Here is a 16,767-nt window from a genome sequence, read left to right as displayed (position 1 = left end):
CCAGGGTGGGTGGGGTCTTTGATTATTCTGGCTGCTTCACTGAGACAGTGAGAAGTGTAGACAGAGTCCATGGAGGGGAGGCTGGTTTCTGTGATGTGCTGAGCTGTGTCCACAACTCTCTGTGGTTTCTTGTGGTCACGGGCAGAGCAGTTGCTGTATACAATTGGATGATTCCATTTTGTACTCGAGGACTGTAACAGTGGGGTAGAATCTGTCCTTGAGCCTGGTGGTGTGAGCTTTCAGGCTTTTGTATCTTCTGCCCGATGGGAGAGGGGAGAAGAGAGAATGTCTGGGGTGGGTGGGGTCTTTGATTATTCTGGCTGCTTCACTGAGCAGTGAGAAGTGTAGACAGAGTCCATGGAGGGGAGGCTGGTTTCTGTGATGTGCTGAGCTGTGTCCACAACTCTCTGCAGTTTCTTGTGGTCACAGGCAGAGCAGACAGTTGTGATGCATTGGGATGTGATGCTTTCTGGGGTGCATCATTAATGTTGGTGAGGGTGGATCAGAGTAATGAGAGTGCATGAAATAAAATGTTCTCCTGTTGCAGATTCGTTCTGGTTCCAGGCTGCTGTACCGTCCGGTCTGTGCGTCATTCCAGTCGAGATCGGAGTCCCATCCCCATCGGGTAAGACCAGCGTGACTCTTGCCCCTGCCTTGCATTCTCAGTTTCACACACTATCCTTGTGTTTTTGGCCTCTGCTTATGTACTTGAGAAGTTCTACAGCTCCTGGTGAGCAGGAGGTATGGGTTTGGCCAAAGGACGTTTATCTGGCTGAGGATAAAGGGTCAGTTGCATCTTCAGAAGGAGTTGAGGTGGGTATGGTGTTCTGTTGGAGTTTTAGTTGGGGGGGGCACAAGAGTGGACATTTCACCTACCCTGTTCGCTACTCTGACCCTTTCCTTGAGGATGGCGAAGGTTTAACAGATGGCATCTTCAATAACATCCCTCTCTCTTCCTCTCCCTAATATATCCCCCTCCCGCCCTCCCTCCACGGATTCTGTCCCCTTCCTCCCTCCCTCCTTTTATATCCCATCCTTTTCATCCTCTCCCTTGCCCTCCCTCTCTTTACTCCTCTCACCCTCTCAATTACCACCGTGTCTTTTTACATCCTCATCCTTCCTGTCCCCTTCCTGTTATTTCCTCCCCTCTCTGTCCCTCCTATTCCGTCTCTCTCCCTCCTTCCTCTATCCCACTTCATCCTTCCCTTTATTCCACCTCACTCCCTCTCTCCCTGTCTCTTTCTCACTCTCCATCGCCCCTTTATTTCTTCATTCATCTATCCCTCCCTTCCCTCCTTTTTCACCCCTCCTTTTTCACCCCTCCTTCCTTATCCCATTTTTATTTCTCCACACTCTCTCTATCTCTTTTCTTATTCTCCACTCTCCCTCCTCCTGGTTTTCCTTCCCTTTTCTCTCCCCCCTCCATCCCACTCTGTCTCTGTCTTTATTCTATCTTACTCTTTCCATCTCTATCTCCTCTTTACTTCACTTTCCCTCCTTGTATCGCTCCTTTTATTCTTCCCCTCTCCCTCGCTTTACTCCTCTCACCCTGCCTCCATTTATTGGCCCTCTTCATCTGCCCTCCTGGTATTTCCCTCCAGCCCCAGCCCCATGTGACCCTACGGCCATTCCAGACCAGCTCCCTGACCTCTGACATCGACACTGCGGCAAAGTTCATCGGTGCTGGAGCGGCCACGGTGGGAGTAGCGGGATCAGGAGCCGGAATTGGCACTGTCTTTGGCAGCCTTATCATCGGATATGCCAGGTATGATACACCGACTCCTCTCCCTCATCTGAAACACATGCCCTGTGATATTAGGGGACCATTACTGAACAGATTACTCCCAAGTGCGGTCTGACCGGAGGGTAGAGTTGCAACATTATCTCATGGCTCTTGAACTAAATCCCCAGCTAATGAAGGCCAACACACCACGGCCCTACTAAACCATCCTGTCACCTTGCACTGCAGCTCAGCACACATGTGCAATTGCAAAGAAAGGATAACAGCACCTCTATTTCCTTAGGAGTTTGTGAAGATTTGACGCAACACCTAAAACTTTGACGACTTTCTATAGATGTGTGGTGAAGAGCATATTGACTGGCTGCATCACAGCCTGCAATGGAAACACCAATATCCTTGAACAGAAAACCCTACAAGAAGTAGTGGATATGGCCCAGTCCATCACGGGTAAAGCCCTCCCCACCCCTCACCATTGAACACATCTACATGAAATACTGTCACTGGAAAGCAGCATCCATCATCAGGGATTCCCACCACCCAGGACATGCTCTCTTCTCACTGCTGCCATCAGGGAGAAGGAGGTAGAGGAGCCTCAGGACTCACACCACCAGGTTCAGGAACAGTTACTACACCTCAACCATCAGGCTCCTGAACCAAAGGGGATAACTTCACGCCCCATCATTGAGATGTTCCCACAATCAATGGACTCACTTTCAAGAACTCTTCATCTGACATTATCAATATTTGTTGATCTATTTATTATTATTTTTTGTAGTTTTTTGTCTTTTGCTCACCACTTGTCTGTCTTGTTGAGTGAGGTCTTCCACTGATTCTATTAAGGTATTGGATTTATCGAGTATGCCCACAAGAAAATAAATCTCAGGGTTGTATATGATGACATATACTGTATGAACTTTGATAATAAATTTACTTTGAATTTAGATCTTCCAAAGTGAATTACAGGGAAAGAAAAATGACAATTCCACACTCTAATCCCATACCCGGTGTCTGTCCTCAGGAACCCTTCCCTGAAGCAACAGCTGTTCTCCTACGCCATCCTGGGCTTCGCGCTCTCCGAAGCAATGGGACTCTTCTGCCTGATGGTGGCATTCCTCATTTTGTTTGCCATGTGAGCGACAGATTATCCAGAGCCCAGCCTGATCGTCCATGGGGACGTCTGTCTCCCCTATCTGCCTGAAATCTCAGGGATGGCATGCTTGGTTTTGGAATGCAGGCGAAAGATCGAAAAGAAAAGTAAATCAATAAATGTTCCTTTTGAGTAAAAGGTGCTCTTTGTCGCAGATTTTAAGACCATAAGACAGGATCAGAATCAGAACATTCGTCCTCCTGAGTCTGCCATCACATCATGGCTGATTTATTATCCCACTCAACCACATTCTCCAGCTTTCTCATGACCTCTGACATCCCTACTAATCAGCGACCTATCAAACTCCACTTCAAATGCACCCAGTACCTGGGTCTCTGCTGTTTTCACTGACCACTGGTTTAACTGCACCCGATAACTTACGAAACAGGCATGTTCGAATCGTTTGATAAGTAATGAATGAGAAAAGGAGACAGGAACTATACACGGTGCTCCCGGTGTGGGTCTGACCCAGGGATAGGGAGACGGGAACTGTGCACGGTGCTCCCGGTGTGGGTCTGACCCAGGGATAGGGAGACGGGAACTGTGCACGGTGCTCCCGGTGTGGGTCTGACCCAGGGATAGGGAGATGGGAACTGTGCACGGTGCTCCCGGTGTGGGTCTGACCCAGGGATAGGGAGACGGGAACTGTGCACGGTGCTCCCGGTGTGGGTCTGACCCAGGGATAGGGAGACGGGAACTGTGCACAGTGCTCCCGGTGTGGGTCTGACCCAGGGATAGGGAGACGGGAACTGTGCACGGTGCTCCCGTTGTGGGTCTGAACCAGCGATAGGGAGACGGGAAATGTGAACGGTGCTCCTGGTCTGGGTCTGATACAGGGATAGGGAAATGGGAACTGTGCACAGTATTCCCAGTGTGGTTCTGACATTGAGATAGGGAGAGGGGAACTGTGCACGGTGCTCCCGGTGTGGGTCTGACCCAGGGACAGGGAGATGGGAACTGTGCACGGTGCTCCCGGTGTGGGTCTGACCCAGGGACAGGAAGACGGGAACTGTGCACGGTGCTCCTGGTGTGGGTCTGACCCAGGGATAGGGAGATGGGAACTGTGCACGGTGCTCCCGTTGTGGGTCTGAACCAGCGATAGGGAGACGGGAACTGTGCACGGTACTCCCAGTGTGGGTCTGACGCAGGGATAGGGAGACGGGAATTCTGCACGGTGCTCCCGGTGTGGGTCTGACCCAGGGATAGGGAGACGGGAACTGTGCACGTTGCTCCCGGTGTGGGTCTGACCCAGGGATAGGGAGACGGGAACTGTGCACGGTGCTCCCGGTGTGGGTCTGACCCAGGGATAGGGAGACGGGAAATGTGAACGGTGCTCCTGGTCTGGGTCTGATACAGGGATAGGGAAATGGGAACTGTGCACAGTATTCCCAGTGTGGTTCTGACATTGAGATAGGGAGACGGAAACTGTGCACGGTGCTCCCGGTGTGGGTCTGACCCAGGGATAGGGAGACGGGAACTGTGCACGGTGCTCCCGTTGTGGGTCTGACCCAGGGATAGGGAGACGGGAAATGTGAACGGTGCTCCTGGTCTGGTTCTGATACAGGGATAGGGAAATGGGAACTGTGCACAGTATTCCCAGTGTGGTTCTGACATTGAGATAGGGAGACGGGAACTATGCACGGTGCTCCCGGTGTGGGTCTGACCCAGGGACAGGGAGATGGGAACTGTGCACGGTGCTCCCGGTGTGGGTCTGACCCAGGGATAGGGAGACGGGAAATGTGAACGGTGCTCCTGGTCTGGGTCTGACCCAGGGATAGGGAGATGGGAACTGTGCACGGTGCTCCCAGTGTGGGTCTGACCCAGGGATAGGGAGATGGGAACTGTGTACGGTGCTCCCGTTGTGGGTCTGAACCAGCGATAGGGAGATGGGAACTGCGCACGGTGCTCCTGGTGTGGGTCTGACCCAGGGATAGGGAGATGGGAACTGTGCACGGTGCTCCCGGTGTGGGTCTGAACCAGCGATAGGTAGATGGGAACTGTGATCGGTGCTCCCGGTGTGGATCTGACCCGGGGATAGGGAGGTGGGAACTGTGCTCAGTGCTCCCGGTGTGCGTCTGACCCTGGGATAGGGAGACGGGAACTGTGCACTGTGATCCCACTGTGATTGTGGAACTGCTCCTCTGCAGGGTTCTGGATTTGCGGTTGAATAAGTAATGGTTGAGCAAGTGTTAACACCTCTCCTCTTCCCTCTGGGTCATGCTTTTCATTGTGGGTTCGTTAGGGGGAAGTGAGATTTCTGCATTCTCTGTCAGAAGAAGAAGTTGTTCAAGGCCTCAATATCTCTGAAATGTGATCCTGAACTGAATGTGGAATTGAAAGTCAGGCGATTTCAGGTGGAAGGATGGTGTAACATCATTGCGCAGATCCTGATCTGTCAGTTGTCTCATCGTTACCTGCCGCTTCTCAGCAATGCTACCCTCCCTCCTCACCACCCCACCCACACTGCAGCACTCCCTCCTCACCACCCCTCCTACTGCATGGTGCTCCCTCCTCACCACCCCTCCCATTGCGTTATGCTCCCTCCTCACCACCCCTCCCACAGCATGACACTCCCTCACCGCCCCTCCCACAGCACGGTGCTCACTCCTCACCACCCCTCCCAGTGTGTGGTGCTCCCTCATCACCGTCCACCCACATCATGATGCTCCCTGCTAACCCCCTCCCCACCTCCTCCCATAAAGTGGCACTCTCTCCTCACCGCCCCACCCACAGCACGACGCTGCCTACTCACTGCCCCTCTCATAGCGCAACTCTCCCTCCTCACCACCCCTCCCACAGTGTGATGTTCCCTCCTCACCACCCCACATCCACCACGTTACCTCTCCACCGTCTACAAGTCAGGAGTGTGATGGAACACTCCCCACTTGCCCAGATAGAGTTAGTCCATAAGCTCCATATCTGCCACATCCCCATCCACTCCCCCTCCCTTTCCCTATCTTCTCCTTCCCCTTCCTCCCCTTCCCTCTCCCCTCTCCTTCCCCCTCCCACCCCTTCCCCCTCCCCTCTTCCCTCTCCCCTCCCCTCTTCCCTCTCCCCTCCCCTCTCCTTCCCCTTTCTCCTCTCACCTGACCACTCTCTGCCAAGACAAACCAGGCAGTGACACACAAGCAAACGTTTAAATATTTTATTTCATATGCGTGTTCTGACATTATGTGGAGAGGTGAAAAGGGACCATGTCTTTTACAGAAAGGGTGGTCTGTATATGGATCGAGCTGCCAGAGGAAGTGGTTAAGGCAGGTACATTAAGAACATTTAAAAGGCATTTGGTCAGGTCCATGGATAGGGAAGAGTTAGAGGGATATGGCCCCAATGTGGTCAAATTGGAGTAACACACACAAAATGCTGGAGGAACTCAGCAGGTCGTGCAGCATCTATGGAGAGAAATGAATGTCGACTTCTCGGGTAGAGACTCTTTATCAGGACATGACCCAGACATTGTTTATTCCCTCCATAGATGCTGCCTGACCTGCTGAGTTCCTCCAGCATTTTGAGTGTGTTGCTCAAGGTTTGCAGCATATGCAGAATCTCTTGTGTCTTGAGCAAATAGGACTGTCATAGGTGGAAATCTTGGTTGGCATGGATCAATTGGGCGGAAGGTCCTGTTTCCTTGACTCTCTAACACCAGGACTGTGTGAGTCTGGAGCTCAATATTTTGACAACGATGTAACTGCAAGACGCGACCATTCCAGGTCGGCGCAGAGGAGGTTCACCAGATTGATTCCAGAGGTGGTGGGGTTCCCCTATCAGGAGAGATTGCATCACCTGGGGCTATACACACTGGAATTTGAAGAATGCGAAGGGATCTTATAGAAACATACAAAATTATGAAATGGATAGACAAAATAAGAAATGGAGAAAAATTGTTTCTACTGACAAGTGGAACTATAACTAGAACTAGTCTCGGACCAGAGGACACAATCTCAGAATAGAAGAATGTCCCTTTATAGCAGAGATTAGGAGGAATTTCTTTAGCCAGAGGGTGGTGAATCTATAGAATTCATTGCCACGGACAGCTTTGGAAGCCAAGCCATTGGATATATTTAAAGCGGAGGTTGATAGGTTCTTGATTAGTTAGGGCATCAAATATGGGGAGAGGGCAGGAGAATGGGGTTGAGGGGGATAATACAGCAGCCATGATAGAATGGTAGAGCAGACTTGATGGGCTGAGTGGCCTAAATCTACTTTTATGTCTTATAAGTTTGTGGAAGTAGATTTAGGATGGAGCTAAGGAAAGATTGCTTTGCCCGGAGTGTAGTGACTCTGGAATTTTCTGCCCAGGGAAGCAGTCGAGGCTACTTCAGTAAATATATTTAGGACACAGTTAGATCGATTTCTGCATAACAGGAGAATTAAGCATTATGGGGAAAGGGCGGGTGACGCTGAGTCCACAACCAGATCAGTCATGATCTTATTGAATGGCAGAGCAGACTGGATGAGCTGATGGCCGACTCCTGCTCCTGTTTCTGACATCGTTATGTTAGGACTCAATGACTTGACCCCTCTTTGAGTCCAGGACCCCACCACTCTACGCCTTGGTGACTCCCAGACTCAATGGCCCAATGATTCAACAACCCCATGTCTTCAGGAGTGAATGACCCTGGACTTGATGTCGCGGTGACTCTACGACCGGATGACCCCATGTCTCGACAGCTTGGTCCCTCCTCACTAAGAGCTCCCGGGGCAGAAGCAGCGGGTGAACAGGCCGGCAGCACGCCTCAGCACCCCGAGGTAGGCGGTCTGGAACTGGCGGTTCATCACTGCGTAGAGCAGGGGGTTGAGACAGCTGTTCAACCAGGTGCAGTTACCGGCGATCATGTGCAGGAGGATGGGGGCCCGTTTCTTTCCGTCCGCCACGTGCATGACACAGAAGGGGAAGTAACAGGCCACGTAGACCAGGAACATGGCGAAGCACATGCGGGTTACCCTCTGGAACTCCCGATTCCCACTCCGCTTGGACGAGACCGCCCCCTTTCCTTTTTCTCCACCGCCAGCAGAGGCGGAGGGAGGGTCGGGGGTGGGGGCAGCGGGCTGGGAGTCCGTCCCTGGCTCGGACGGCCCCTCCCACGCCGCCACACTAGTCCCATCCGTGGCCTGGGAGCGGCTGGGGTCCTCCTCGTCCACGGCCAGCCCGCTGTCGGAGGTTGCGGCCCCGTGGGGTTGGGCGTGCTGGATCTTGAGCCGACCCTGGTTCTCCAGCCGGTACTCCTCCAGTGCCTGCGATACGCTGCGGACCTGCGGGGGTTGGGGGAGGGGGGAGAAGGAAAGGTGGGGATTAGTTCACTGTGGACCGTGAGGCATAGGAGATAGAAAATAGGGGTTGTGGCGAAGATCATAGGAGCTAAGTCTTAGAGTGTTGAAGATAGAAGACAGAACGTAAAATGGAGAAGGTCAAATGTGGAACGTACAATGCAAGGTAGAAGGTGGAAGAGAATAGGCAGGGTTTAGAATGTACCACAGAATGCAGAGTCTCGTCCTTTTAATTTGACCTCCTGAAGTGCATCACCTCATACTTGCCCTGATTAAACGCCATCTACCATTGGAGTTTACCATATTTGTAACTGGCCGGTGTCCCGCTGTATCCTTTGGCTGACTTCTACACTGTCTACAACACTCCCAATCTTTGTGTCGTCTGTGAACTTAATAAATGACCCATACAGCTTTTTACCCAGGTCATTTATACACACACAGTGGCCACTTTATTAGGTACACCTGCTTGTACTGTAAATATCTAATCAGCCAATCATGAGGCAGCAATTCAATGCATAAAAGCATGCAGACATCAGAATAGGGAAGAAATATGATCTAAGTTACTTTGACCATGGAATGACTATTGGTACCATATGGGGTGGGTTGAGTATTTCAGAAACTGCTGATCTCCTGGGGTTTTCATGCACTACAGTCTCTAGAGTTTACAGAAAATGGTGTGAAAAACACACCATTCTCCTTGGTGAGTACCAATTCAAAATACTTGTTGAGAACCTCACTCCCTCCGCTGACTCCAAAAATGAATTTCATGCTTTATCCTAGAGTGGCCCTACCCTCTTCTTAATTTTCTTCTCGTCTTTCATGCACGTATAAAATGCTTTGGGATTCCCTTTAATGCTACTTGCCAAGGATATTAAAGGGTCCTGCTAGTTTTCTTCACTTCGTAAATGAGTACCTTCCTGCAAACTTTATATTTCTCAAGGTGCTGGTCAGATTTCAACTCCTGAACCTCATACACATGCATCAGTTTCCTCTCTGACTAAATTCACAAGCTCTCTCGAGGACAGAGCTTCCCTTCCCCCATCTTGCCACTTGCCATCATCGCCCTTCCTCCTTACGGCAACATGTCGGTGTTGAACTCCAATACGCCCGTCTATAAGCAACTGCTGCATGCCAGAGTTGGACTTGTCCAATGACAGCTGTGTTCCGGCTAAACCTGGACATTCTTGCTGTCCCATCTGAGCCTTCTGCATTAGAGAAGCTCCAGTCTAAATAATGGGGAAGTGAAAGTCACCCACTATGACAAACATGTTGCTTTGACACCTTTCCATAACCCAACATTATATCTACCAATTTCTATCGATGTACCACAGAAAGCATTCTATCCAGATGCATCACTGTTTAGTACGGCAACTGCTCTGCCCATGACTGCAAGAAACTGCAAAGAGTTGTGGATACAGCTGAGCACATTACAGAAAGCAGCCTCACCTCCATGGAACGTAGAACATTTCAGCACATCTTATGCTGAGCTTTTAACCTACTCTAAGATCAATCTAACCCTTCCCTCCCACATAGCCGTCCATTTTTCTATCATCCATGTGTCTATCTAAGAATCTCTTAAATGTCCCTAATGTATCTGCCTCTATCACCACCACTCTCTGTGTAAAACCCTACCTCTAACATCCCCCCTATACTTCCCTCCAATCACCTTAAAATTATGCCCACTCATATTAGCCATTTCTGCCCTGGGATAAAGTCTGTCTCTCCACTCGATCTATGCCTCTTATCATCTTGTGCCTCTCTATCAAGTCACCTCTCATCCTCCTTTGCTCCAAAGAGAAAACCCCTAGTTCTCTTCTTTACTGGCCTGTCAACCTGTGCGGCCACTTTCAGGGAGCTGTGGACTTTTACCACAAAATCCTTCTGTGCATCAACACTGTTAAGAGTCCTGCCGTTACCGGTGTTCTGTCCCTTTCGGTTTGACCTCCCGAAGTGCAACACCTCGCACTTGTCCGGATTAAGCTCAATCCTCCATTTCTCTGATCAGACCTGCAACTGGTCTAAACCCTGCTGTATCCTTTGGCAACCTTCAACACTGTCCACAACATCATTAATTCTTGTAATCGCAACATCCCAACTTTAGAGCTTAGTATCTTGACTAATGAGGGTAAAGCCTGCCATCTGTCCTCTCCATCAACCTGTCTACTTGTACGGTCAATTTCATTTATGGACTAGGGCTCCCAGGATCCCTCTGTACTTCTAAGACTCTTGCTATTAACGGTGCCCCATCCGTTTACATTTGCCCTCCCAAAGTGTAACCCCTCACCCTTGCCCGATTAAACACCACCTGCCTTTTCTCACGTCCCGCTGAAACCTCAGCCGACCTTCCTCCGACTCCAGTACCGTACCACCCCGGCCAACCCTCCCTCTCGTCCAGCCTCTCGGGATTGGGAACCGCGCGCCTGAACCCCTGAAGTGGCCCCGACGCGCCGCCAGTCCCCATCTCTCCTTGTGATGGAACCGACCTTGCGATAGATGAGGTAGTAGAAGATGCCGATGCAGCTGAGGCCGAAGCCGAACATGAAGAACATCAGGATGGTTGTGTAGGGTCTCCCCCGGGAGCGGTGGAAGGAGCAGGTGCAGACGACCGGCAGGAAGACGTAGATGTTCCAGAGGGGGCCGAAGAGAGCCAGCCCCAGGGCCCAGGGCAGGGCCAGGATGAAGGGGAGTACGCGATTAGAGGAGAGGCGGTCGAAGCGGCGGGAGTCCGTGATGAGGATGTAGCGGCCCACAGCAATCAGGATGAGGTTGAAGATGGAAACGGCGTTGGCCACGAAGAGCATAAGACCGAAGACGCGGCAGGCGAGGGCGCCGCCCCTCCAGGTGAAGTGGATAAAGGTATCGACGGTGAAAGGCTGCAGGAAGGCGCAGTATATCAGGTCAGACACAGTCAAGTTGAGGATGAGGAAGTTGAAGCGGGAACGGAGGTGGGGGTCGGTGGCGAAGGCCAGCAGGGTCATCACGTTGCCCACTGTCCCCACCAGCGTCACCACGATCCCCAGCAGCGCTCCGAAATAGCGGTACGTGAAGACTTCAGGGTGGCATTTGTCACTGGTCAGATTGGCGTCCATCCCGATGGAGGAGGAGGAGATGCAGTTGTTTGCTGGCTCCCTCTCTCCCTGCCGCCCGGGGTTTGTTGCGGGACAGTCGGCGGCTGCGGGTTTATAGGGCGGAGAGGAGAGGAGGAGAAGTGGAAGGAGGGAGGGAGGGAAGAGGGAGCGGCTGGACTTTCCTCTGTCCGGAGGGGAAGTGGGAGATGTTCTGTGCGGGAGGGCGGGAGAGAAAGAGAGGGGTTAAGAGGGGGCAGAGAGAGCGAAGAAGGGTAAAGAGAGGACAGAGGGTAAGAGTGAGAGATACTGGGAGAGCTTTAAAAAGAGTAAATACGAGAGAGAAGCAGATACTGACATAGATAACTCTCTCTCTCTCTCTCACCACCCCTGTGAGAGAGAGAGAGAGAGAGAGAGAGAGATCTTTGTGTCCTCTTTAGCCACAAGCGAGGTCCCAGAGGACTGAAGAGTAGACGAGGTTCCTATGTTTCTGAAGGGAAATAGGGATAATCCAGGAATTTATAGGACGGTGAGCCTTACATCAATAGTAGAGTAATTATGGAGTAAGATGCTCAGGGACAGGATCGACTCACATCTGGGAAAACTTAGACTTATTCCGGACAGCCGGCACCGCTTTGTGCGGTGGATGCTTGGAATGTGTTGCCACGGTGGTGGTAGAAGCAGATATAACTGAGGTGTTTAAGAGGCAGTTGGACGGGCGGGGAATAGAGGGGAAACAGCCGACATGCAGGCAGGTGACATTAGTTTGGTGTGACACCATCGTTGCACTATTGAACGGTCCCCTTGTACGATATGATAAGACTCTTGACCTCCCAATCCACTCGTCGTGCAACACCTGCGTCACCCTTCGAGTTCCTCCCTCACTCTGCTGCACCACCTCCCTCCCAAACCCCCCACCCCACCGGTCGAGAGACATCACTGCGGAGACAGAAGGAAACAGCGGGGGGGGGGGGGGGTCGGGGCTAGTGGTTTCCAAAGTTGGGACACAACCAATTTCTCAAGTTCCGGGAGAAGTGCAGGGGTGCTGTGTTGCAAGACCGGAAGGGCTACGGGAAGTACTTACAATCAAGCACAGGACGTTTTGTTCGGAATAAACCACACGATCACAGTTTGTGTAATAGCCCCCCCCCCCCCCCACCCCCACCACCACCACCACCACCACCAGTGGAGAAGGGAAAGTCCACAGGAACAAATTTTAGACCATAAGACAAAGGAGCAAAATTGGACTACTCAGCCCATCGAGTTTGCGCCGCTATTACACCATGGGTGATTTATTATCTCTCTCAATCCCGTTCTCCTGCCTTCTCCCCGTAGCCTTCGACACACTGACTAATTAAGAATTATCAGCCTCCACTTTAAATATACCAAATGACTTGGGATCAACAGCTGTCTACGGCAATGAGGCGATTGATACAAAAGTCAGAAGTCGTGCTGCAGTTGTATAAAACTTTGGTTAGTTTGCCTTTGGAGTATGGTGTGAAGATTTGTGGGGGTTCTAAAGGGACATCCTTCTATTCTGTCCCCTCTGGTCCTAGACTCCCCCACTATTGGAAACATCCTCACCATGTTCACCTGTTCTAGGCCTTTCAATTTACAATAGGTTTCAATGAGATTCCCGTAAGTCTTCTCTACTCCAGCGAGAACAGACCCACAGCCATTAAACTCTCCTCATACATTAACCTTTTCATTCCCAGGATCATTCTTGTGAACTTCCTCTGGACCCTCTTCAATGCTAGCACATCCTTTCTTAGATAAGGGACCCAAAACTGCTCACAATACTCCGTATGGTCTGACCAATACCTTTTCAAGCCCTAGCATTGCATCCTTGTTTTTATATTCTAGTCCTCTTGAAATGAATGCTAATATTGCAGTTGCCTTCCTTACCACAGACTCATCTTGCAAGTTAACCTTCAGGAAATCCTGAACAAGAAACCTACCCTCCAAGTCCTTTTGCACCTCTGATATCTGAATTTTCACCCCATTTAGAAAATAGTCTACATTTTCATTCCTTCTACCAAAATGACTATACTCTTCCCTACACTATATTCCATCTGTCACTTTTTTACCCGTTCTATTAATCTGTCTCAGTCCTTCTGCAGCTTCCCTGCTTCCTCATCACCATCTGCCCCTCCACCTCATCTTCGTATCATCCACAAACTTGGCCATCATCCAAGTCATTGACAGAAACATGAAAAAAAGTGGTCCCAACCCCAAACCTGGTGAACCACTAGTCACCAACAGCCAATCAGAAAAAGCTCCCTTTATTCACACAGCCAATCAGCCAATGCTCTATTCATGCTACCTTTCCTGTAATACCACGGGCTTTTATCTTGTTAAGCAGCCTCATGTGCGGCACCTTGTCAAGGGTCTTCTGAAATTCCAAGTAAACAATATCCACTGACTCTCCTTTCCCTATCCTGCCTGTTATTTCCTCAATGAATTCCAACAGATTTCCCTTTAAGGAAACCACGCTGACTACAGCCTATTTTGTCATGTGCCTTCAAGTACCCCGAAACCTCAACCTTAATAATGGACTCCAACGTCTTTCCAACTTCACCCTGATCGCCGTGGCCCATTGCATCCTCATCTTGAACTCCCGCTGCTTTGTCCACCTCTCCTCCAACCGCATCTTCCCCCTCGTCTGGACCCTGGAGCTGGCCCTTTTCAGCCCCCACTGGAACATCTATGTCTTCTTGCCAGCCATCTGCACCTGTTCCTTCCACCACTTCTGGGGGAGGTCCTACACCACCATCCTGCTTTCTTCATGTTTAGCTTCGACCTCAGCTGCATCAGCATCTTCTACTACCTCATCTATTGCAAGGAGCTTGGGGAGGTGGGTGGGGGTGGGATGAAGAGCTGGCGGAGGGATGGGTGCACCTCGGGGGTTTGAGCATGCCGTTCCCTATCCTGAGAGTGCCCCAAATGGCTGGGCAAGAGGGAGGGTTTGACCAGGTGCAGTGAGAGGTTTCAGCAGGACATGGGAACATAGACAGAGGAATGGCAGATGGAGTTTATTCCGGGCAATTGTGAGGTGTTGCAGTTTGGGAGGTCAAATGCAAAGGGACAAGACTGTGATAATGCCAGGCGTCTTGGAACCTTTGATGTGCAGGGGAGATCATAGGGCCCAGGTCCACAGCTCACTGGCAGTGGCTGCACAGGTTGACAGAGCAGTAAAACAAAAGTGTTCGATATGCTGGCCTTCATCAGTCGAGTCACTGAGTTCAAGAATTGGGAAGTTATTTTGCAGCTTCATAAAAAGACGAAGACAGATGGGATTGAATTCTGAATTAGCTTGTCCATAGAATACGGAGGGTATGTTAGCTGGAGGTTCGTGATTAGTAATGTTCTGCAGGGATCTGAACTGGGGTCTCTGCTGTGTGTGATGACCTGGATGAAAACATGCAACACACACGAAATGCTGGTGGAAGAGAAGGGTCTCGGCCCGAAACGTCGACTGTGCTTCTTCCTATGGATGCTGTCTGGCCTGCTGTGTTCCACCAGCATTTTGTGCGTGTTGCTTGAATTGCCAGCATTTGCAGATCTCCTCGTGTTTGCGTGGATGAAAACGTGGATGGGAGCAGACAATACAAAGACCGGTGGTGTGATGGCCAGTGTAGAAGATTGCCAATGGGTACAATGGAACATAGACCACTTACAGATATGGACGGAGAGGTGTCAAATGACTTTAATCTGGGCAACTGTGAGGTCTTGCACTTTGGGAGGTGAAATGTAAGGGGAACGTATGCAGTGAATGGCAGCATTGACGCACATAGGGATCTTGAGGTCCAAGTCAACAGTTTCCTGCAAGTGGCAACACAAATAGATTAGATTAGGTTAGATTACATTATGAGGACACACAGTCCTCTTTTATTGTCATTCAGAAATGCATGCATTAAGAAATGATATAATATTCCTCCGATATGATATCACAGAAACGTAGGACAGACCAAGACTGAAAAACTAACAAAAACCACATAATTATAACATATAGTTACAACAGTGCAACAATACCATAACTTGATGAAGAACAGTCCATGGCACAGTAAAAAAGTTCAAAGTCTCTCAAATGTCCCACATCTCACGCAGACGGGAGAAGGAAGAAAAACTCTCCCTGCCATGCCCGACCACAACCCGACTCTGAGTCATCCGAAAACTTCGAGCTCTGATCAGCCCTCTGACACCGAGTACCGAGCACCATCTCTGCTGAACGCTTCGACCTCAGCCTCGGTCGCCAGCAGCAGGCAAAGCTGGGGATTTTGGGGCCTTCCCTCCGGAGATTCTTGATCGCACAGTAGCAACAGCAGCGAACCGGGCATTTCAGAAATTTCTCCAGATATTCCTCTGCTTCTCACGTCTGTCTCCATCAAATCAGAATTGTCCACGGCCCCTATTTAACAGATACGATATCATTTCACCGGAGAGCTGCGCGCGCTGCGTCGCACTGCCATCTTCTCCTCCCGCTGCGTCACGACAGGATGGTAATGAAACTGTACAGCATGCTTGCCTTCTTCAGTCAAGGCTATTAATATAAAAGTCAGAAGTCATGCTGCAGTTGTATAAAACTTTGGTTAGTTTGCACGAAGTATGGTGCGAAGTTTTGGTCTTAATACTATATGACATAGGAACAGAATTAGGCTATTCAATCGTGGCTGATTTATTTTCATCTCAACCTCATTCTCCTGCCTTTTCCCCGAACCTTTGGTGCCCTTCCTAATCAAGAACCTACCAACTTCTGCTTTGAATATGCCCAATGAATTTGCTTCACTGCCATCTGGCTGAAGAAATTCCTCCTTATCTCTGTTCTGAAGGGAGGTCCTTCTATTCTGAGGCTGTGCCCCCTGGTCGTCCCATTATAGCTCCCAGAAAGTGGCCAAGCAAATAGGGTCGGAGCACTGAGTATAAGAGTCAAAAGTCTTGCTGCATCTATATGTCTTTGGTCAGACCACATCCGGAGTATTGTGTTCAGTTCTGGTCACCCCATTACAGGAAGGGTGTAGGGGCTTTGGAGAGGGTGCAGAGGAGGTTCACCAGGATGCTGCCTGGATTAGAGAGCGTGAGCTATAAGGAGAGGCTGGACAAACTTGGGTTGTCTTTTCTGGAGCAGCGGGGGGCTGAGAGGAGATCTGAAATAGGTTTATAAGGCTATGAGAGGCATAGATAGAGTAGGCAGCCAGTATCTCTTTCCCTGTGGTCGAAATGTCTAATGCCAGAGGGAATGCATTTAAGATGATGGGGGTAAGTTGAAAGAAGATCTGCAGGGAAAGTTCTTATTTATATGGAGAGTAGTGGGTGCCTGGAATGTGCAGCCAGGGGTGGTGGTGGAGGCAAATACAGTAGAGGGACTTAAGAGGCTCTTAGGCAGCCAAGTTAATGTGCAAGGAATTGAGGGATAGGGATATTGTGTAGGCAGAAAGGATTTAACTTAATTCAGCATCATGTTCAGGACAGATATTGTGGGCCAAGGGGCCTGTTCCTATGCTATACTGTTTGATGTTCTCAGTTCCTGAAGGGAGGGAGTTAACCCA

The 16,767-nt window shown here is 50.3% G+C and overlaps 2 protein-coding genes across 4 annotated transcripts in view; one reads left to right on the top strand and one right to left on the bottom strand.

Moving 5' to 3' along the window:
- LOC140191932 (ATP synthase F(0) complex subunit C3, mitochondrial-like) overlaps window positions 1-3,018 on the top strand; it is a 30,214-nt gene extending 27,196 nt beyond the window's left edge. For 2 of the 3 annotated variants that reach the window (XM_072249819.1, XM_072249817.1), the window contains exons 2-4: window positions 548-625; window positions 1,602-1,765; window positions 2,760-3,018. In XM_072249819.1, the coding sequence (XP_072105920.1) occupies window positions 548-625; window positions 1,602-1,765; window positions 2,760-2,874 (357 nt within the window). In that variant the 3' untranslated portion in view covers window positions 2,875-3,018. The other variant, XM_072249818.1, reaches the window with a different exon arrangement.
- Window positions 3,019-6,018: 3,000 nt separating this feature from the next.
- LOC140191931 (G-protein coupled receptor 84-like) lies at window positions 6,019-12,075 on the bottom strand. The gene is made up of 2 exons (XM_072249816.1): window positions 10,640-12,075; window positions 6,019-8,141 (listed from the first exon to the last, which is right to left on the bottom strand). The coding sequence occupies exons 1-2, from the start codon at window positions 11,243-11,245 to the stop codon at window positions 7,575-7,577; spliced, it is 1,173 nt and encodes a 390-aa protein (XP_072105917.1). The 5' UTR covers window positions 11,246-12,075; the 3' UTR covers window positions 6,019-7,574.
- Between the last annotated feature and the right edge of the window lie 4,692 nt (window positions 12,076-16,767).

Source organism: Mobula birostris, chromosome X (genome assembly GCF_030028105.1).
Source record: "Mobula birostris isolate sMobBir1 chromosome X, sMobBir1.hap1, whole genome shotgun sequence".
NCBI classification, from domain to species: domain Eukaryota; kingdom Metazoa; phylum Chordata; class Chondrichthyes; order Myliobatiformes; family Myliobatidae; genus Mobula; species Mobula birostris.
Note: the sequence above shows the minus strand (reverse complement) of the source record. Positions and strands in the feature narration are given on the sequence as shown.